Source organism: Lethenteron reissneri, chromosome 51, assembly GCF_015708825.2.
Source record: "Lethenteron reissneri isolate LAM-NWPU_2019-01 chromosome 51, ASM1570882v1, whole genome shotgun sequence".
NCBI classification, from domain to species: Eukaryota; Metazoa; Chordata; class Hyperoartia; order Petromyzontiformes; family Petromyzontidae; genus Lethenteron; species Lethenteron reissneri.
In genome coordinates, this window is record NC_083829.1 from 1,259,026 (window position 1) to 1,280,602 (window position 21,577).

The 21,577-nt window shown below is 51.2% G+C and overlaps 1 protein-coding gene across 6 annotated transcripts in view; it reads right to left on the reverse strand.

Moving 5' to 3' along the window:
* Positions 1–1,617: 1,617 nt before the first annotated feature.
* The window catches only part of LOC133355648 (dynamin-1-like protein), a 30,435-nt gene continuing 10,475 nt past the window's right edge, over positions 1,618–21,577 (reverse strand). For all 6 annotated transcript variants that reach the window (XM_061573020.1, XM_061573021.1, XM_061573022.1 and 3 more), the window contains 13 exons: positions 20,729–20,891; positions 20,202–20,322; positions 19,293–19,424; positions 16,220–16,426; positions 11,280–11,400; positions 10,144–10,299; positions 9,679–9,768; positions 8,827–8,928; positions 6,968–7,174; positions 5,560–5,669; positions 3,892–3,935; positions 3,104–3,219; positions 1,618–2,388 (listed from right to left, as the gene is read on the reverse strand). In XM_061573020.1, the coding sequence (XP_061429004.1) occupies positions 2,332–2,388; positions 3,104–3,219; positions 3,892–3,935; positions 5,560–5,669; positions 6,968–7,174; positions 8,827–8,928; positions 9,679–9,768; positions 10,144–10,299; positions 11,280–11,400; positions 16,220–16,426; positions 19,293–19,424; positions 20,202–20,322; positions 20,729–20,891 (1,626 nt within the window). In that variant the 3' untranslated portion in view covers positions 1,618–2,331. The remainder of the gene's footprint in view (positions 2,389–3,103; positions 3,220–3,891; positions 3,936–5,559; positions 5,670–6,967; positions 7,175–8,826; positions 8,929–9,678; positions 9,769–10,143; positions 10,300–11,279; positions 11,401–16,219; positions 16,427–19,292; positions 19,425–20,201; positions 20,323–20,728; positions 20,892–21,577) is intronic.

The following is a 21,577-nucleotide window of genomic DNA, read 5'->3' on the forward strand; positions in this document are numbered from 1 at the left end:
CCCATCACGTAACCCCCCCCCACTGCCCATCATGTAACACCCCCCACTGCCCTTCATGTAACCCCCCCCCCACTGCCCTTCATGTAACACCCCCCCCACTGCCCTTCATGTAACACCCCCCCCACTGCCCATCACGTAACCCCCCCCCCACTGCCCTTCATGTAACACCCCCCCCACTGCCTTTCATGTAACCCCCCCCCACTGCCCTTCATGTAACCCCCCCCCCACTGCCCATCACGTAACCCCCCCCCCACTGCCCTTCATGTAACACCCCCCCCACTGCCCATCACGTAACCCCCCCCCACTGCCCTTCATGTAACACCCCCCCACTGCCCTTCATGTAACCCCCCCCCACTGCCCTTCATGTAACCCCCCCCCACTGCCCATCACGTAACCCCACCCCCACTGCCCTTCATGTAACACCCCCCCCACTGCCCTTCATGTAACCCCCCCCCACTGCCCTTCATGTAACCCCCCCCCACTGCCCTTCATGTAACCCCCCCCCACTGCCCATCACGTAACCCCCCCCCACTGCCCTTCATGTAACCCCCCCCCACTGCCCTTCATGTAACCCCCCCCCACTGCCCTTCATGTAACCCCCCCCCACTGCCCATCACGTAACACCCCCCCACTGCCCTTCATGTAACCCCCCCCCCACTGCCCATCACGTAACACCCCCCCACTGCCCTTCATGTAACCCCCCCCCCACTGCCCATCACGTCACCCCCCCCACTGCCCATCACGTCACCCCCCCCACTGCCCATCACGTACCACCCCCCCACTGCCCTTCATGTAACCCCCCCCCACTGCCCATCACGTCACCCCCCCCACTGCCCATCACGTCACCCCCCACTGCCCTTCATGTAACCCCCCCCACTGCCCATCACGTCACCCCCCCCACTGCCCATCACGTCACCCCCCCCCCCCACTGCCCATCACGTCACCCCCCCCCCCACTGCCCATCACGTCACCCCCCCCCACTGCCCATCACGTCACCCCCCCCCACTGCCCATCACGTCACCCCCCCCCCCCCACTGCCCTTCACGTCACCCCCCCACTGCCCATCACGTCACCCCCCCCACTGCCCTTCACGTCACCCCCCCCCCCCCCCGCCCACTGCCCATCACGTCACCCCCCCCCCACTGCCCTTCACGTCACCCCCCCCCCCACTGCCCTTCACGTCACCCCCCCCACTGCCCATCACGTCACCCCCCCCCACTGCCCTTCACGTCACCCCCCCCACTGCCCATCACGTCACCCCCCCCCACTGCCCTTCACGTCACCCCCCCCCACTGCCCATCACGTCACCCCCCCCCACTGCCCATCACGTCACCCCCCCCCCCACTGCCCTTCACGTCACCCCCCCCACTGCCCATCACGTCACCCCCCCCACTGCCCATCACGTCACCCCCCCCCCACTGCCCTTCACGTCACCCCCCCCACTGCCCATCACGTCACCCCCCCCCACTGCCCTACACGTCACCCCCCCCCACTGCCCATCACGTCACCCCCCCCACTGCCCTTCACGTCACCCCCCCCACTGCCCATCACGTCACCCCCCCCCACTGCCCATCACGTCACCCCCCCCCACTGCCCATCACGTCACCCCCCCCCCACTGCCCATCACGTCACCCCCCCACTGCCCATCGTGTAACCCCCCGCTGCCCCTATGACAAGCTGTTTGCATTGTGATCACCGATCCAAGCACCATACAGGCTCACGCCTGCTTAGCTTTGCGCGATCATATGAGGTTGGGAGCATGCCGGGTGTTCTGGTGGGGGGCGTGGTTTACTTTGTAGAGCAATCATTCCTACAACAACTCACAGCCTCAACTTGCTTTTAATTATTATTCTTTTTTAACTGCATATATTTGTTTATTTTTACGTTTAACGATTTTATGGCGCTATGGGTGGCCGACAGGCGCCACTAGTTAAGCAAAAGATAATTGACTCAACGACTCGTGATGATGATCTCTTGTGTTGTGATCGAAACGTCGTAGTTTTTTGTTATTTTCTTTGAACCTATATCTACGTGACTTTACCGAAAGACCCAAGAACATGAATTGCTGCAGTCACGAAAGCTTTAAGTCAAGATTTACTTTGCAGGGTTCGATGCGTGTGACGTGCGAGTCAATACGAATTGATGAATTCTTACAACCCGAGTCAGTGCTGTATCATTCTATGGTTAAGAAGTGTTCATTTAATGCTATACAAGTATTGCCATATTTGGGAGTACGATGGGTAAAGCTCTGCGTGTGAGAGTGTCCCTGTCTGCGTGTTTGCGTGTGTCATCAGGTTTCACACTTTAACGTCCGTATCTCCCTGGTTTTTGTTACCACATGTGGGTCTCCCGGACTTCAGAGATGACCTGGTTTGCTCGTTGCAATGCCTGTTAAAAGAAAACAAAAGAGATAAATAGACAGTGTAGTAAAGTACGACAATAAAATCGACTGCGTACCTTTTCGCGGTTGTGCTCCTGTGTGGCTCTCAGATGTTTTTGGGCTGTACCACGTGTTGTCCAGTGCGATGTCCGACGTTTAATTCTACTTGCTGGGAGGCTTCTTCGGGAACTGAGTTGAGCGCTCACTCTCTCTGTTGCAATGTTCGGCTCACGTTAAATAATAACATGGCATAGTATTTGCATTATGTAAACCATAATCTAACACAACTATTCATTGTTTCGAAGTGGATTTTAAAATATCAACTTTTGCTCTCAACGGGCCCTTAAATGGTTCTGGGAGTGGACTCGTCTCGTCGTCGCTGTCGTCTTTGCCGCCTTTGTCGCTGCCGCCTTCATCTGATAATTGTGCGGCCGGACAGTTGTTGGCTGTCTCGGTTGACGCCGTCGGTGCCACGCGGTCAGGGTTGTGTCTAGGCCGGGCTGTACGGCAAAGTGGTCGAGATAGGAGGTGATCCTCTGAGTGTGAGCGGCCGCAATGGTGTAACAGAATAAAAGAGAAGGTGCCTCCTGCAACTACCTCGTCTCCGACTGTGTGCGACACACACACCGACCACTACACATGCAAATTGGTACATCTACAAAATAAAATGGAATTGAGAGCAACGATGGATGGCACAGGTTGGGCGGCTGCCCGGCACGTCACCTGCAGCATGCAGAGGGCTTCGTTACGGCGCTGGGCGATGTCCTCAGACTCCACCAGAAGGTCGCAGAGGATATGCGGTGTGTAGAGCTGCCCTACCAGCTCACTCTGCAGATGATCTGTGGGATGCACATGGAGACATACGGATACACAAACCAAATTGGGGTCTCCCTACCTAGCCTGACACGGACCGCTGGGGCGAGTACTGTGAGCGAGCAACAACTGAGGTCCCCACACACACAGAGACACGCAAGACTGAAGTCCCTCTTCGGCATGGTACACTATAAGGACAAGTGTTGTACGTGAGCACCAAAGACAAAGGTCCCCCCCGATAGCCTTAACAGATTATTGGAGCAAGTGCTATTAGCGAACACCTATTCATGCCGGCACGGCATACGAGGGGTTGGGTGGCCAGCACCACACCCGGGCGCCTTTGTCTCCCAAGTTGCAATGTTTACACACCACATCAGGTACTCATTTGAGGCTGAGTAGACCTAGGGGAGGCTAAGGACCGGTTCAGATACTCGTCACTGGTGTTGGCCATGGGCCGGAATCAAACTCGGGTCGCTAAGTGTGTAGTGCAGCGCACTAACCATTACACCACCACTCCCACAGTGAACACCTAACACACGTACGTACGCACACCTGTTGTGCAAACTCATTTGTGTTGAACAGCTACAAGAAAAGAGCAGTTCACATTTTGTCTTAATTTCTTTTTTGCAAATGCTAAAATGCAACTTTGCATGCAAAAGGCGTTAAAATGCAGTCATCATTTGAATGTAAATGTTTACCTTTGACAAAATTCACCAGGAAATTCATGACGGCTTTCGGAACACTAGGAACACAAGAATAATTAAAATCAATCAATTCTCCACATCTACGTAATTTAATTCCTCCAAAAGGTCACTTGGAAGCAAGGTTGGCTATGTACGGTATAAAATAAGTTAAACATACATACGTACTTAGGAAGTGAGTGAATGGGAGTTTGATAAAGTGGATAGAGTTTGGCATAACTACACAAAACATCGTGCTATAATTCCATCTTATCTTTTTTATATAGCACCTTATTCCAAGGCACTTTGTAACAATTATACAAGTGTACATAAGATGTTGGTGGTTCAGATAATAAAGAGTGGGGTTATTAAAAGTATTGGTGTATAGTTGTGGTGACAGGAGAACAGGTCGGAGTGGTTAAGGAGGGTTTGGGGTAGTGATAGGGGTTGGGGTAGTGATAGGGTAATGATAACGGTTGGGTTAGGGGTTGGGGTAGTGATAGGGGTAGTGATAGGGGTAGTGATAGGGGTTAGGGTAGGGGTTGGGGTAGTGATAGGGGTAGTGATAAGGGTTGGGTTAGGGGTTGGGGTAGTGATAGGGTAGTGATAAGGGTTGGGGTAGGGGTATGGGTTGGGGTAGGGGTTGGGGTAATGATAGGGGTAGTGATAGGGGTAGTGATAGGGGTAGTGATATGGGTTGAGGTAGGGGTATGGGTTGGGGGTAGGGGTAATGATAGGGGTTGGTGTAGGGATAGGGGAAGTGATAGGGGTTGGGTTAGGTGTTGGGGGTAGTGATAGAGGTAGTGGCATAGACGGTTACGACTTGCAACCTTTTTCAATGTAAAATTGTCTGCATTTACAGTGATATTCCAAAAGACCTGAATCGCCCAGGTGAGTGGCAGCTCAGTTAGAACCAGCGGTGAAGAAGTAACATGTACAAAGCTCCGCTATGAAACTTATTCTTTCTGTAGAACCACTTTCACCGCCGTTTCCCATGCAGAAACATCACGGTATAAGGAACAGCAGCTGTACTGGAGAGTGCTCGTACACAGGTGTGGTGCTCTGAAAATTCCCGGTACCGCGTACCGTCGTCGTAGATTGGCACAATTCTACAAACGGTTAAGAGATATCGGGCTCGCAATCGCATGTTGCACGAGTGTCCAATCCGAGTCTAGCGTCGACCAAGCCCTTAATCACTCCGGGAGTTGATAAAATGAATTTGTCGGGAAGTCAACAGTGGTTGTCCCCTGCACAGACTCATCTCTGCCATATGAATGGGATCACTCAAACCACCGCTGGGCAAAGGGAAGCGCAATTGAGCCGCTGAAGAGATCCGCTCTAGTGGAGGGTACTTGGCCTACTCTTCCACGCTGGCCAAACCTCTTGAAAAAGATGGGAGGAGTACCCACACTTTACCCCACCACACGCGTTCTGCCAATCATACTGCTGTGTGGCTAGAGCCGGCGGGGCGGAAACGGCGGCGTGATGTGGGGGTAATTTGAGAAAAGTGTCGTTTCGATCGCTGCAGCGGGAGATGGAATTTAAGGGGCGACCTCTGCCAATCCAGTGCGCCGTCGGGGACCGTTAGGCCACGGTCGTTCAGGCTCTGCTGCCACTTACGGGGTGCTCCCTAAGAGGGCTCTCGTGCAACCGACCGTCCGGCCAGCCAGCCGAGCGCGTCCTCACCTGTCCTGGATGTTCTTGCGCACGATGAGGAAGTAGGACTTGATGAGGTGCTCGATGACCTCGCAGTCGCGCTGCTCGTGCGACGTCAGCTTCCGCGAGGAGGGCACGGGCTGCGCGCACACGGAGCAGCAACGTGGCGGGCCGCGAGAAGCGGAGGAGGAGATTAAGGGTGCGGTTTGGTGAACTACACGGGGGGGGCGAGGTGGCCGGGTGACGAGGTGAGAGATGTTGAGCTGGCACTGCTGAGATCCTAGAAGCCAGATTCCAGCTGCATGTGATTCAATCGCGTCCTCAAGTCTAGTGTGGTGATGAGCTCTGTTGGGTCACCAATAACTGCACTTAATTAGATTAAATTCTAGCTCCGAGAATGGAAACTATCTGCCATGTGATGAACATTTCTCTCTGCAGCAGGAGCACCGAATATGGACTTCAGGTGCTTGTGTTAAGTTTGTTGACCTTCCCCCGCACCTCCCATTAGCATGGTTGGTTACATATGGTGCAAAAGAAGTTCAATATACATGCATTAAAAAAACAAGATTATCAAGTGAAGCGAGTTTTCTTTTCATATCACCTCAAAAATCCATTGAGCACGTCGAGTATGCAAGGGTGTCCTGAGTATCAACTGATATGTGCCTTGCAAACACGGCATGGCATGAGTTTTCACATTGACGGTCTCAGCCCAGTAAACTGTTTTATTGCCAGAAATGATAAAACATTTTTTTTTCATACTTTGATGCTGGCAAAAAGTTTCCATTTTGTAGCTGCTCGCCCCAAGCTATAAATGCTCTGATAGTGGCATTGTCCTTGTACTGGTCACCTTTTGGCATTCTCTGGTCTAACACTGGTGGTGAGACGAGGCCATAAAGAAGGCTGTCTCTCGTGTAGGCCAATCAGTTTTAAAGACAATGCAGATATTATCAGAGCATGTTTTTTTGCATTTTCAATTCAAGTACGTGTGGTTAATTCAGACTTGCAAAAGGTGCTTGAACATCTTAACACCAGTTTTATTGCCAAAAAGGGTAAAACCTATTTTCTTTCAAAACCCACCACGTTAAATTTGGGCCTACACCTAATTTGTCTAAATTCCAGCCCTGATAATGTAAAATATCGGGTTGGCTGTCACGCGACAAACATTGCTTTCTGTGGCAAGGTGGGTGGGTGCTTCTTCCCTACTACTGGTGTGAATTAGAGATCTCAGAAGAAGATCCGCGGTGTCTGCTTTTGTGGGCTGTTCTCTAACACGAAGGGTTGCATGCGCTGCTGCTCCGCAGGATCTCCGGATGGATTCTTCGCCTCATAAAAGTGACGTCGCGAGTGCAATTCGGACAGCAATAGAAAGGCAACAAACACTAATACAATAAAACAATCAAACTTTCTCCAAACCCAGCAATAACGTGGGCGGCCTCACCACGTCCATCAGGTTAATGGCGGCTCCTCGATTGCCGTGGCCCGACGGCGCAGCATCCTGCATTTTGAGCCGACTGTCCGTGGCAGAGACGGCGTTCGCAGAGGTTGTGGTGATGGCGGTGGTGGCGGCGGCGTTGGTCTGGTGGCAACCCCACCGTGGTGAGCCACGCCAGCCGGGCTCCATTGGAAAATCTAGACTTCGGCTCCCCTGCGCTCGCACGATTCGTTCAAAGAGACTGGTGACGCTGACTTTGCCATCGTCTTGTCATCAGTTGTCCTCGCAGTCATTCTTGTAATCCGACAATGCTATCATTGAATGAAAACGCCAAAAGGCAAAAAGTACAAAGACATTGTATGTATCGGAGCATTTATAGCTCGGGTTGAGGAGCTACATCATGCGACCTTTTTGGGTGGCATGATACAAAAAGTTCCAACGCTGCTGAGACTAGGCCATAAAGAAGGCTGTCTGGTGTAGGCCAATCGGTTTGACAACGCGCATATTATCAGGGCATGTTTTAATGTTCACCACAAGTACCGTGGGTGGTTAATGTAGACTTAATTCCTTGAAAAAGGTTTCTATTTGGTGTTTGAACATCTTAACACCTGTTTTATTGAAAGAGAGGGTAACATCTATTCTTATTTTCCATACTTTGCTACTGCCAAAAAACGGTCGCGTGATGTTATCACTGTAATCATTACCGCAGGGTTTCCCAATCTCCAGTCTTCGTGACCGCCCACCAACACGCTACGACTTTCCACGTTCACCAAATTACTCCTCCCATTCAAATACAAATGAACCCGTTCCACATGCTGCACGTGCCCAGCGATTGTTAAGCACGTCCCACGTGACGCACTGAGCAATTAACGCTGTCTGCGTGAATATAGGCAATTCAAATTAAATTAAATAATAGAATATGACGTTTTGATTGCAACACAAGCAACTATCATCAGGTACAAATGAATGAGAAAATAAACATAGTAAACTTGGAAATATAATACAATACAACACAGAGAGTCGGCCAACAAAACAGTCAACACCCCACCTGGTTGATTACGTTCTTCCAAAGATTGCTAAATTAAAAAATTGTCTCTCTCTCAAATTTAGCAATCATTGGAAGAACGTAATCAACCAGGGGGGGTGTTGACTCTGTGCTGTATTGCATTAGATTTACAAGCTTACTAGGTTTGTTTTCTCATTCATTTGTACCTGATGATGGTTGCTTGTGTTGCAATCGAAACGTCGTATGCCATTATTATTTAATTTAATTTCATATTCTTGGTTCTTTCGGTAAAGTCACGTAGAAATAAGTGTACACGTTTTCTACGTGCCATTTACAAATAGTGCTTTATGCACTGGTTTGTGTCTCCAAGTTTGGGGCAATTCTTTGATAAATTTGGCCAGTTTTTTTTTTTTGCAGAATAAGTCATTAGATAACCAAACGACATGTTATCTCTCCACAAAAAACAACAACTATGCTTTACATAGCCCATCAGCCCCACAGCCTTCGAGTAGTGCATAACTTAAGCAGCATTGATTCAGTACAAGCAAACTCTGTACCAGTTGAGACACACAGCATCTCACCAGCACAGACAGGATTTCTTAAATTAATGCAAAAGAACTGGCAACTAACATATAGGTCCCAGTGAGACATAACACCCCACGGCACAAAATATTCATGAGCAACGCTTCGTAGCGAGAACAACCTTAAACAAAAACATTCCATTCTTATCAGATCATCTTAACGCGGAGTTATTGTGACTTCCTGTTAAATAGACAGAGGGGCAGAGATAATGTAAACATGTTTCAATTTGAGTATGGAAAGCATTAACATTTATTTTACATGGACAGCACAAACTGACCTCCAGACTCCTGTCAATCATCGCCGAGATGAGAGACGCATCGACAAAGTCCGGGTGCTTGGTGTTGATGTACGCCAGCTCAATGGCCACCAGGTTGTGGACCTGCGAGAGACGTGGCAACCGAGAGACATTCACTCATTGTGTTTGCCCAGGAAAGGTCTCAACAATGCTCTTGACACTTCTGTCCTCAAATAGGCATCATTTATGCTTGTATGTTGAACTTCTTTCACACCTTACATAACTAATCGGAGGTAAAACCGTGACGCCGGCACACGACGGCCGACTCTTGCGAATATCACGGGATCATCAAAATCCACGTTGAAGCAGACGGCGCGTACTGTAATTTTCTACACTGTACACCCACAGTGTTAATCAGGGCGGCCGCGAGATCCGAACCATGCACTGACCATGAGCAGCGAACGCGCTACAGATAGGCCGTGTCACCACCCTTATAATCATGTATGGGTCCACTCGGTCAAATTAAAAACACGATAGAAATTAAACAAGACACAGGATCAATAAAATATAATACTGTGCAGTACTCATATTACATAATCATCAGCAGCCTTGATCTATTTACTGGTGAAGGCCTCCCCAAGTCGTCGCCAACACGGTCGTGTGTGTAATGGATCCATCGAGCACCTGCAGGCGAGCTGATTTCATCGGCTCCATCTTCCCGAGCCAGATGCAGTTGCCTTCTGAGGCCGCAGTTTCAAGGTTTGGTTCTGGCTCAGCGTGGCAAATGGAAACCCACCTGAACCTTGAGGGCCCTAGGCCAGCATGGCTAAGATGTGCCAGTGGAAAAAATTGTATTCGCGCCGTGGTAGTTGATATCCAGGGGGAGGGACCCACCATCTCGTTTGTGAAGGGCAGCCGCTTTCTCAGCAGGGAGGTCACCACCTCCACGATGGCATCATGCAGCTTGGGAAACCGCAACAGCTCCTGTGAACACAGCACTCACAGCGAAGGTGGGACTTGGATGTCAAAAAGCCCTTGTGGAATCATGGCGTGCAAAAAAGGGGAATGATTATAAGACTGGCAGGAAAGCATTTGGGCTGTGAACTCATACATATGAACCTTTGGGCGTTACATCTTCTTTTGTAATGGTTTTCTCCGGTTACCTCCCACATGAAGTAAAACATTCAATAAGGTGAATTGGTCAAACAATATAGGGCCACTCCTGCCTAAAAAGTTTTGAGATTCAATGAGACTTTCCTGGGTAAATAAACAGCTCTTGCCCCAAAATGCCATTAAGGCTACACGGAGGACCTTTGTCTTTGTCTCGTAACGAGCGAGTCACCGTGCCTGCCCGCACACCTGCGTGCTGTAGTTGCTGCAGTGCTGCACGATCCTCTGCATCTCCTCGTGCACCAGCTCCACGCAGCGTAGCCCCGGCTCCTCCAGCCGCTTAATCTGCCGCTTCACGAGCAGCTCGAACGACACCTCCGGCACGAAGAGCGCCGGCCGGGGCCCCTGAGCAGCGTGAGCGGGGTCGGAGTGCAGGGGACACAGACTGAGCACCAGCGCTACGCAGGCGAGGACTGGCGATTGGCTTCACTCACAGGGTAAGGTCGGCCTACAGTTCCACGTCACTTTAGATCGTGTCGAACACGTGCGTATACAATTGTTGTAATCAGTGAACTAAATGATTAATCTCCAGCGAGGTGTCTTAGCACAGCTGAGAGAAAACACGAATGCCCACTACCAGTTATCAGCACACGTAAATGAATAGGCCGTTTGTTAACCCACTGCTGGATGAGGGCCTTCCCAGGCTACGAGGCCTGTGCGGCGTACTTGACGTCTTTGCTCTTCACCTTCACCACACTGCCGAGTGCAGGTTGGTGCACACTTCTCCTTTGGCAAGTAAAATACTAAATTAAAATTGAGCCTTAATACTCAAAATGATTGCGTAAAATCATGTGTAAGAAAGGATTACTTTAAATTCATGCAATTTCTATGAGAAAATCTATTTTTTGGCATTAAATTGATAAACGGCAAGTTGTGCGTGTATTACTGTAGGGAGCGATAGCGTAGCGATTAGCGTGCTGTGCTATGAACCCGGCGACCTTTTGATTCCTGCTCATCTCAAACACCAGTGACGATTACCTGAAACGGTCTAGGGCCTCCCCGAGGTTGTCTAAGCCTCAAATGAATACCTGGTGCGGTTGGTAAACATCACCACTGGGGAGACAAAGGCGGTCAGACGTGGTACTGGCCACCCACCCTCTTGTGTGCCATGCCGGCCTTCATAGGTGCACGCTAACAAGCACTTTCCCCAATAGTGTTAAGGCTATAGGGGGGATCTTTGTCTTTGTTAATGTGTGGGCCGCTAGATGTCATTTGAAAGTCCTGTTCGGGCAAACAGGAAGGAAAGGGTCCACCCCCCCCCTCCCCTCTATGTCAGGAATCCGCACGATACTCGGATTCGGTTTCGTCGACAGCGAGCAACGTACCGTGGCGTTGCGGATGGCCGTGAGGACGTCCATGGTGGTGAGGCCACCCAGAGGGTGGAGAGACTCCAGCGTTCGTCCGAACGTTTCATGGAAAATGTAGCAAATCCTGGCCCCTCCGCACCTGCAGGTCAGCACGAGATGCAAACGGCGGGCGGCGTCGAGCGTCGCCAAACCTGGGCTCACGATCATCGTTCAGTAACTCCTGGCCTCCCCGAGCACTGGTGCTCACTCTGCGAGTCAATGCCGCCTCAAACCAATCACGTTGCGGAGCCCAGGGATGCCCTGTAAGGTGATTGTGCCTTCGTCCCACAATGCAATGTGCCAGCCAAATATGTGTAGGGGTATAGCGCTTACTGCTGGCGGAAAAGAGTAACTGCGGTGCACGGCAGTACTCGTGTCAGCAGGCCCCAGTATATAGGAGAGGGGGACATCTCGGGGAAAGGTCACAGAAGGGGCCCATGGGGAAGTCCCGGGAACCCGCTAGTATGTTCCAGTAGGGGGGCGTGGCCGGGGCGGAGCAAGGCCATGCTGAGAGAGCATAAGAGGGGGCCCTGAGCGGGAGCTCGGGGCTGTTGCTGGAAGTGGAGTCCCCATCGTGCTGTTCGAGACCATCGTCGTCGTCACCATCTCCTCGTCGTCACCATCTCCTCCTCGTCGCCTCCGCCTTCACCATCCCGGGGTGCTGTTAGTCAGACAGCCTAGCAACTGTTCTAAGTAGTGCCGCCGACAATAGACGGCCTTAATTATAATAGTGTGCACCCACGTAGGGTGTGTGTATATCCCGATGGTGCTCGTTAAATAAAGTGTCTCCAAGTAATACTGTCTCCGATCTGCGTCACAACATATGGATGATATTCCTCTATGATATACATGGCTTTATTTGGTGAGGAACACTTCGATTCTTGGATGGTGTGTCTGTTACTCAATAGCCACGATTAGGTAACATATCATCATGGCAATTTAAGAATTGGTCATCATAAAACAGATTTTTTTATTTAACTGTCATCAGGCCCAATTGAGTTAAGTGGGGTGTACATCCCTTATTAACTCCGTCTCTCTGGCCTTTATATTTATGCGCTATGATAAAAGAGTCATTTTCAGAAACGTCACCTAATATTTATTATTTCTGATAAGGCCACACAGTGTTATTGATGAATGTGTTGAGTTTTTTTGTATTAATTCTAACTGCCAACTCAGCTTCACCTGAAATGAATTTCCTAAATTTCCTCCATTCTGCGCTATTTCTTCCTCCTGAACTGTTTCCGCTCAGGCCCATGCTCACAGTTGTGAACGTGAGCGCAGTGCTTCCTGCACCCAAGCATGAAGTATGTGTTTAATCTTGATGTCAACAGGAGAAATCCTTAATATTCATGTCTCATCGTTTCCTATGAGGTACTAGCTCAGGGGTCCTCAAACTTTTTAAACAGGGGGCCAGTTCACTGTCCCTCAGACCGTTGGAGGGCCGGACTATAGTTAAAAAAAACTATGAACAAATTCCTATGCACACTGCATATATCTTATTTTGAAGTGAAGAAACAAAACGGGAACAAATACAATATTTAAAATGAAGAACAAGTAAAGTTAAATCAACAAACTTGTCAGTATTTCAATGGGAACTATGGGCCTGCTTTTGGCTAATGAGATGGTCAATGTCCGGTTCCATATTTGTCACTGCTAGTCGTAACAAGTGATGCAAGTGTGCATCCGTTAGTCTAGATCTGGTTGGAGATTTCAAATGTTTCATTCTGGAAAAAGTCTGTTCACAGACATAAGTGCTGCCAAAGATGGTTGCCATTTTGAGTGCATGGTTCCTGAGATGAGGATATGTCTCAGAGGGGAGAGATGCATAGAAATTATGAAGGCTGCTTGACTTGAATGCGTCTTTCAGAGAGTCACAATTCTGCAGTTCAGCCAGTTCCATTTGGTAAATTGTATCCACATTTTCAATGTCAAAAGAAAATGGGTTACGGAAAAGCTGTATGTCCTGTTCATGGAGATGAAGCTCTTTAAATCTAAATTGGAACACCTTTTGCAATTTTTCCAGTGAATCCACACGTTTTGTTTGGGAATTGCAACCAATGGTTTTTCCGCTAACAGATTTTGAGTTGTGGGGAGATAGCAGAAGTTTTCCTCCTTAACTAGTTTGATGAGGAGGCCTAATTTTACTTCAAATGCTTTGACATGTGATTGCATATCACAGAGGAGCTTCCCCTTTCCTTGAAGTTGCACATTGAAACTGTTGAGTAGCTCTGTTACATCTGTCAGAAAGGCAAGGTGCCATTTCCATTCTGCATCATTGAGCTCTGGTACTTCTTTGTTTTTTGAAAGCAGAAAAGCTGTAATCTGTGGAAGTAAGTCATAGAAACGTTTCAAACCTCTCCCTCGACTCAGCCAACGGACTTCTGTGTGGTACAGAACATCTTCATAGTCAACATTTAGTTCAGACAGAAATTCCTGAAATTGTCTGTAGTTTAGTGCATGAGCTCTAATGAATTTAACACAAGATACCACAATTTTCATAACAGAGTTCCACTTTAGTGATTTACTACACAGCGCTTGTTGGTGGATGAGGCAGTGTATGGCTATTGGATGAGAATGGTTATGTTTGTCCATCTCTTGGTTAATGCGAGAAATTACTCCTTTCTTAGACCCCACCATGCTAGGAGCACCATCAGTTGTCACACTGGCTAGTTTAGCCCAATTCAGCTCCAAACCATTCACAGTTTGGCAAACCTTTTCATAGATATCCTCTCCTGTAGTTGTTCCTTTGATGCTTTGCGGTGCAGCAAGCTCTTCTGTGACTTCGAAATCGTCATTCATCCCACGAAGAATCACGAACATCATTGCTTTCGTCGAGTGCCAAGGAAAAATAGGAAAGTTTTTTTGTGGAGTTTTGCAAATGCTGATGCAAATTGTCTCCCATTTCTTCAATCCTCCGTGTAATTGTAGGTCCTGAAAGACTCACTGTACTAAATAAATCGGCCTTCTCTGGACACATCTCTTTGGCAACAGAAAGAAGGCATTCTTTAACAAATTCTCTCTCCACGAATGGTCTGCCAGTGCACGCTATTAGCTTGGCAACTTGAAAACTTGCTCGCAGTGATGAAATATTTAGCTGCTTCTGCTTCACAAAAGTATTTTGCTGAGTTGTTAATGTATTTTTCAGTTTTATTATTTTATCTTTTCTCACTTCTCCGACCAAACAATCATATTTATCTTTATGTTGAGTTTCATAGTGTCGATGTAAATTGTATTATTTGAACAAAGAAACTATATTCTGGCATATCAGACACACAGCTCTTTCCTTGTACTGCATGAAAAAGTAATCAAAAGTCCACTGTTCTTTGAATATCCTACACTCCGAGTCAATTTTTCTCTTTCTTGACATCAGTTTCCTAGGGAGTCAAAATTGCTATTAGTAAAATACCAATATATATGTACAGCGCTACAAAAACAATATACCAGCAATAACTTTGCCCACACAGAGACATACAGACTGCACTGCCCATCAATGCAGTCTGATTGGGGGAACTCCGCTTTTACCCCAGGCTCACACTGGTGCGGGTGCCATTAAAAAGTTAATTACACCTGCAGTTTTGTTCACAGATCGCAGTACATCCCCAGCACACAGGAATATCACTGGGAGTGGAGCCGAGGGGCAAGTGAGGGAGCTGAGGGAGGGAGAGCCAGTCAAGCGCAGCCAGGGGAGGGCTGGCAGCCTTAGGCCTGGGGGGCAAGTCCAGTCAATTGGCCCATTGAACCATTCACCAGCGCAGCCCAATGAGTGCCCACCGCCGCAGCTCAATCAGTGCCCACCGCCGCAGCTCAATCAGTGCTCACCAGCGCAGCCAAATCAGTGCTCACCAGCGCAGCCCAATGAGTGCTCACCACCGCAGCCCAATGAGTGCTCACCAGCGCAGCCCAATGAGTGCTCGCTACCGCAGCCCAATCAGTGCCCACCACCGCAGCCCAATGAGTGCTCACCAGCGCAGCCCAATTAGTGCTCACCAGCGCAGCCCAATTAGTACTCACAAGCGCAGCCCAATTAGTGACCATGGGCCGGATAAATGTCCTCGGCGGGCCGCATGTGGCCCGCGGGCCGTAGTTTGAGGACCCCTGTACTAGCTGAATGGAAAAAATGCAGCAGTTCTATGTAAAATTTGACATTAATAAAACAAAAAATATAAGCATCTTATGACACAATTGAACGTAACATTTACCAAACTCTGGGGAGAAGCGGTGGTGCAGTGGTTGGTGCTCTGCACTATGGACCTGCTGATCCGAGTTCCATTTCCCTGCCACGGCTAACATCAGTGACGCATGGTATGTAAATCCGGCGGACGGGACTCCGTCTGCCCCAATCCAGACGTGGTAAAACAAACCTCTTGAGCAACGCTGGCCGCTCACGGCCATGGGTGCACTACCACTCAATCGGGCCCCGGCAGCCCCCGTGCCTCTGACTAGACTCAGAGTAAGTTAACAAGTTCGAGATCTCATGGAAAAGCACGGCTTTTGTAATGCTGGCCAACACGTGTTTGTACTCGAAAGCAATTCATTATGTATGTATGTATGTTTAACTTATTTTGCACTGTACGTAGCCAACCGTGCTAATCAGAGGTGTGGCATTATACAATCAGTGGTATGGGAGCAAACAGACAGCGGTTATGGAAAAAAAGTCCTTTTTACTCTGGTTTGTGTCTCCAAGTGTTGGGAAACGCTTTGCAAATTATGGCCAGCTTTCTATGTGGTAAGGCCCTAAACAACACAACTTTAGAAGACACTTTTGGTTTATATTGGATCATCTTCACGAAGAGTTATCACGGACCGATGTTACGGACGGACGGATGTTCGGATACAGCTCATGGAATTGATAAACAAAATGCCGACTAAACGACCACTGCTATGGACGGACGCGTCTGTGGCCAAGCGGGGCGACTCACAGCTCAGAGGTCTCGATGTGCTTGGACGTGCCCTCGATGGTATGGCAGTACTCGCTGGCGAACTTGGTGACAATGCTGAGCAGCGTGGCACTGGGGTCGTCCACCGTCTCGCCGTAGCCGCTCAGCAGCGACTGGTACTGCGCCACCAGCACGTTCACGCGCGCCTTCAGCTCGGGCAGGCAGTCGCGGATGTGGTGCATGAGCAGCCTTGGTCAGCCGTGCGCGCGCAGGGTCCGGACCGTGACGTCACGTGCACAAAGGACAAATGCACCGTATTGGAGCCTTGAACAGACTGTTGGGGCAAGCGCTCTGAGCGAGCAGCACCTCTTAAGGTTGACACGACACACAAAAGGGGTGGGTGGTCAGCAGAATGCCCGGCTGCCTTTGTTTCCCCAGTTTTTTGTTCAGACACTGCATCGGGTACTCATTGGAGGCTGAAAAAAGAAGTGCAGTGGTACAGTATGTCATCACAAACATTAAAACTAGCGGCAGGCCCAGGTCCGGTTCAGATATTCATTACCGACATTGGCATGCGAGTGGGAATTAAACTTTGGTTGCCAGGTTTGTAGGGCAAGTACTAAGTGTGGGTGGTGCAGCACTGAGTGTGGGTGGTGCAGCACTGAGTGTGAGTGGTGCAGCACTGAGTGTGAGTGGTGCAGCACTGAGTGTGAGTGGTGCAGCACTGAGTGTGGGTGGTGCAGCACTGAGTGTGGGTGGTGCAGCACTGAGTGTGGGTGGTGCAGCACTGAGTGTGAGAGGTGCAGCACTGAGTGTGGGTGGTGCAGCACTAAGTGTGGGTGGTGCAGCACTGAGTGTGGGTGGTGCAGCACTGAGTGTGAGTGGTGCAGCACTGAGTGTGGGTGGTGCAGCACTGAGTGTGGGTGGTGCAGCACTGAGTGTGGGTGGTGCAGCACTGAGTGTGAGTGGTGCAGCACTGAGTGTGGGTGGTGCAGCACTGAGTGTGGGTGGTGCAGCACTGAGTGTGGGTGGTGCAGCACTGAGTGTGGGTGGTGCAGCACTGAGTGTGGGTGGTGCAGCACTAAGTGTGGGTGGTGCAGCACTGAGTGTGGGTGGTGCAGCACTGAGTGTGAGTGGTGCAGCACTGAGTGTGGGTGGTGCAGCACTGAGTGTGGTTGGTGCAGCACTGAGTGTGAGTGGTGCAGCACTGAGTGTGGGTGGTGCAGCACTGAGTGTGGGTGGTGCAGCACTGAGTGTGGTTGGTGCAGCACTGAGTGTGGGTGGTGCAGCACTGAGTGTGGGTGGTGCAGCACTGAGTGTGGGTGGTGCAGCACTAAGTGTGGGTGGTGCAGCACTGAGTGTGGGTGGTGCAGCACTGAGTGTGGGTGGTGCAGCACTGAGTGTGAGTGGTGCAGCACTGAGTGTGGGTGGTGCAGCACTGAGTGTGGGTGGTGCAGCACTGAGTGTGGGTGGTGCAGCACTGAGTGTGGGTGGTGCAGCACTAAGTGTGGGTAGTGCAGCACTGAGTGTGGGTGGTGCAGCACTGAGTGTGGGTGGTGCAGCACTGAGTGTGGGTGGTGCAGCACTGAGTGTGGGTGGTGCAGCACTGAGTGTGGGTGGTGCAGCACTGAGTGTGGGTGGTGCAGCACTGAGTGTGGGTGGTGCAGCACTGAGTGTGGGTGGTGCAGCACTAAGTGTGGGTGGTGCAGCACTGAGTGTGAGTGGTGCAGCACTGAGTGTGGGTGGTGCAGCACTGAGTGTGGGTGGTGCAGCACTGAGTGTGGGTGGTGCAGCACTGAGTGTGGGTGGTGCAGCACTGAGTGTGGGTGGTGCAGCACTGAGTATGGGTGGTGCAGCACTGAGTGTGGGTGGTCCAGCACTGAGTGTGGGTGGTGCAGCACTGAGTGTGGGTGGTGCAGCACTAAGTGTGGGTGGTGCAGCACTGAGTGTGGGTGGTGCAGCACTGAGTGTGAGTGGTGCAGCACTAAGTGTGGGTGGTGCAGCACTGAGTGTGGGTGGTGCAGCACTGAGTGTGGGTGGTGCAGCACTGAGTGTGGGTGGTGCAGCACTGAGTGTGGGTGGTGCAGCACTGAGTGTGGGTGGTGCAGCACTGAGTGTGAGTGGTGCAGCACTGAGTGTGGGTGGTGCAGCACTGAGTGTGGGTGGTGCAGCACTGAGTGTGGGTGGTGCAGCACTGAGTGTGGGTGGTGCAGCACTAAGTGTGGGTGGTGCAGCACTGAGTGTGAGTGGTGCAGCACTGAGTGTGGGTGGTGCAGCACTGAGTGTGGGTGGTGCAGCACTGAGTGTGAGTGGTGCAGCACTGAGTGTGGGTGGTGCAGCACTGAGTGTGAGTGGTGCAGCACTGAGTGTGGGTGGTGCAGCACTGAGTGTGAGTGGTGCAGCACTGAGTGTGGGTGGTGCAGCACTGAGTGTGGGTGGTGCAGCACTGAGTGTGAGTGGTGCAGCACTGAGTGTGGGTGGTGCAGCACTGAGTGTGGGTGGTGCAGCACTGAGTGTGGGTGGTGCAGCACTGAGTGTGGGTGGTGCAGCACTGAGTGTGGTTGGTGCAGCACTGAGTGTGGGTGGTGCAGCACTGAGTGTGGGTGGTGCAGCACTGAGTGTGGGTGGTGCAGCACTGAGTGTGGGTGGTGCAGCACTGAATGTGGGTGGTGCAGCACTGAGTATGGGTGGTGCAGCACTGAATGTGGGTGGTGCGGCACTGAGTGTGAGTGGTGCAGCACTGAGTGTGGGTGGTGCAGCACTGAGTGTGAGTGGTGCAGCACTGAGTGTGGGTCGTGCAGCACTGAGTGTGGGTGGTGCAGCACTGAGTGTGGGTGGTGCAGCACTGAGTGTGGGTTGTGCAGCACTGAGTGTGGGTGGTGCAGCACTGAGTGTGGGTGGTGTAGCACTGAGTGTGGGTGGTGCAGCACTGAGTGTGGGTGGTGCAGCACTGAGTGTGAGTGGTGCAGCACTGAGTGTGAGGTGTGCAGCACTGAGTGTGAGTGGTGCAGCACTGAGTGTGGGTGGTGCAGCACTGAGTGTGGGTGGTGTGGCACTGAGTGGTCTCTGCTGTAGCGCTAAGTGTGAGTGGTGTGGCACCGGGTGCGACTGTTACCTGTTGAGAGTCTTGGCGAGGTTCTTGGTTCCGCTGCGGTTGGCTAGAGCCGGGTACTTCCGCTGCAGGAACACATCTTCGTCTCTCAATGAGTCCGTCACGCTCTTGTTCTTGTTAATGTCGAGTTGGCTCCTGCGTGAAAGATCGCGAGAGACGCAGGCAAACCCGGCCGATTCAAAATATATTCATCAGCGCATTAAACTTATCTCACAAAGTGACTTTGTACAGAGGAATTCGTGTCCTCAAGTGAAGATCTAAGCCTCTATCTACGTCTTGGTCGCATCATTTGTCTGCATCGCCAAAGTTACATTGCCTTTGCTGCGACTGCTGTTACTTATGCTGCTCAATAGTGCTGCCCTCTGACCAGCTCACCCGGAATGCGACCGATCTCGTCAGATCTTGTAAGCTAAACAGGCTTGAGCCTCGCAAGTGGCTGGATAGCGAGTGGAGCGGTGGGACAGCGGTTAGCATACGGTGCTATGAACACAGCAACCCGAGTTTTAAATCCCTGGCACGGCCAACATCTGAACCGGTCCCGAGCACCCCCTTCACCAACTCGCACTGACCAGCGTGAAGTACGATCACACAACCGGGCAGTGGTGGATTGAAAAAGGGCTGCACATTAAAGAGTAACCTGGAGGTGATATGCTAGAAGCACTCAATTCATCCATTTATCCACATTGCTTCACTTGTAATAGGGGTCACCCAAAATTCCAGCGAACTCATCCTTGTTACACGCATTCATCCGCAGGCAACGGTGCGGTCGTCTGCATTTATTTTTTGCGACCCAGGTAGCGGATAATAGAATCCGCCAACACGGATAAGGGGGGTATAATTTCCCCTGTGGCCACATCGTATCCCGTGGCCGCACCGTATCCGCAGCTTGACGGTGGGGGGAGGGAGCCTCACCGGTTGACGACCCCGACGATCCCCAGCTTGACGGGCACGACGCGTCCCAGCAGCACGTCCGTGGCGTCCGTGCCGGCATCCATGAGGTCCAGCTTGCTGACGACAGCCAGTGTACGGCGCCCTGCGCCAGCAGGTCGGCACGCACGCATGCACGCGTACCCGTGAGGATTTGGTAGCGAATTCAATCATAACGATTGGCTCCAGATGCTTTTGACTGAAATTGTTTGGTATGAATGTTTAATATGGATGACAATGCCTTTATCATCATCATCATCAGCTGCGACCTGTCCACTGTTGGATGAAGGTCTTCACTTGCGATGCAATAATTAATCTGGCACCTGCACATGTTCATCGCTTCCTCCGCTCGTGCGTGGAAGGACTGTGGAATTGTGAAACCACGAGGGATGGCGGCCTTGGGTAGCCTTCATCCAGCAATGGATGATGGCTGACGATGATGGTGATGATCATGAATCCAAACACTGATGCACCGCTGACACGGTCAGAACGCTCCCATTCCAGGCACGTACCGTCAGGGTCCACCTCACGAGCCATCTTGAGGGCCTCCGACGTAGCCATGTCCGTGTTGGCGGGCGTGACCGCCAGGATGATGGAGTTTGGGTTAGAGATGTAGCTGAGCACCATCTCTCGCACCTGCAACTCAATGTCTGGCGGCTGGTCGCCCACTGGAACCTGCGGGGGGGGTCAAGGGGACGTCGAGTCCCACCGCCGGGTGAGGCGCCGACCCCCGTGGGGAGCGTGGTGACCCGGAGATATTTATCTCGTCCGCTAGAAATCCCGGTTGGATAGGAGGGAGGAGACGGTCATTGGGGGTGCGTGGCTTTCATGAGGATGGGGTGGAATCTCCGGCTCGTGTTTTTCAGGCTCGGGCTGACACACTGAATAATTGGAATGCCGCCAGACTCCTCACGTGAACCCACAAACGAGAAGCTTCTTGGCCATGACCGCGATCGCTCCGCCGGCTCCCAGCCCAATTCTGGACCAAATACCAAATCGCGCTGTCCTTCAAGATTTCAATCTACTCCCCTCCATACACTCTCCTATATATCCCCTTGTACCTCAACCCTCTGCGCTCCACGCACTCTCTTGCCCCACCCCTCTCATCTCGCTCTAAATCCCTCCACGCAGCCTCTTGCCTCTCGCCTCCTCCTAAACTGTTCCTCCCCTTGCACTCTCTGATCCAGCAATAAAAGGATTTCTTTGATGAACCCACCCAGTTGGTCTCTGCTGAGCAGGTCGCTAATTCTCGTCTGCTGCCCCCCACCCCCCCCCCCATAGTCTTGAAATCTCGACCACCCAACTGTCCATACTGTCGGCCACTCTGCAACTATTTAAGTCTCGGCTCAAGCCTTCTCTAT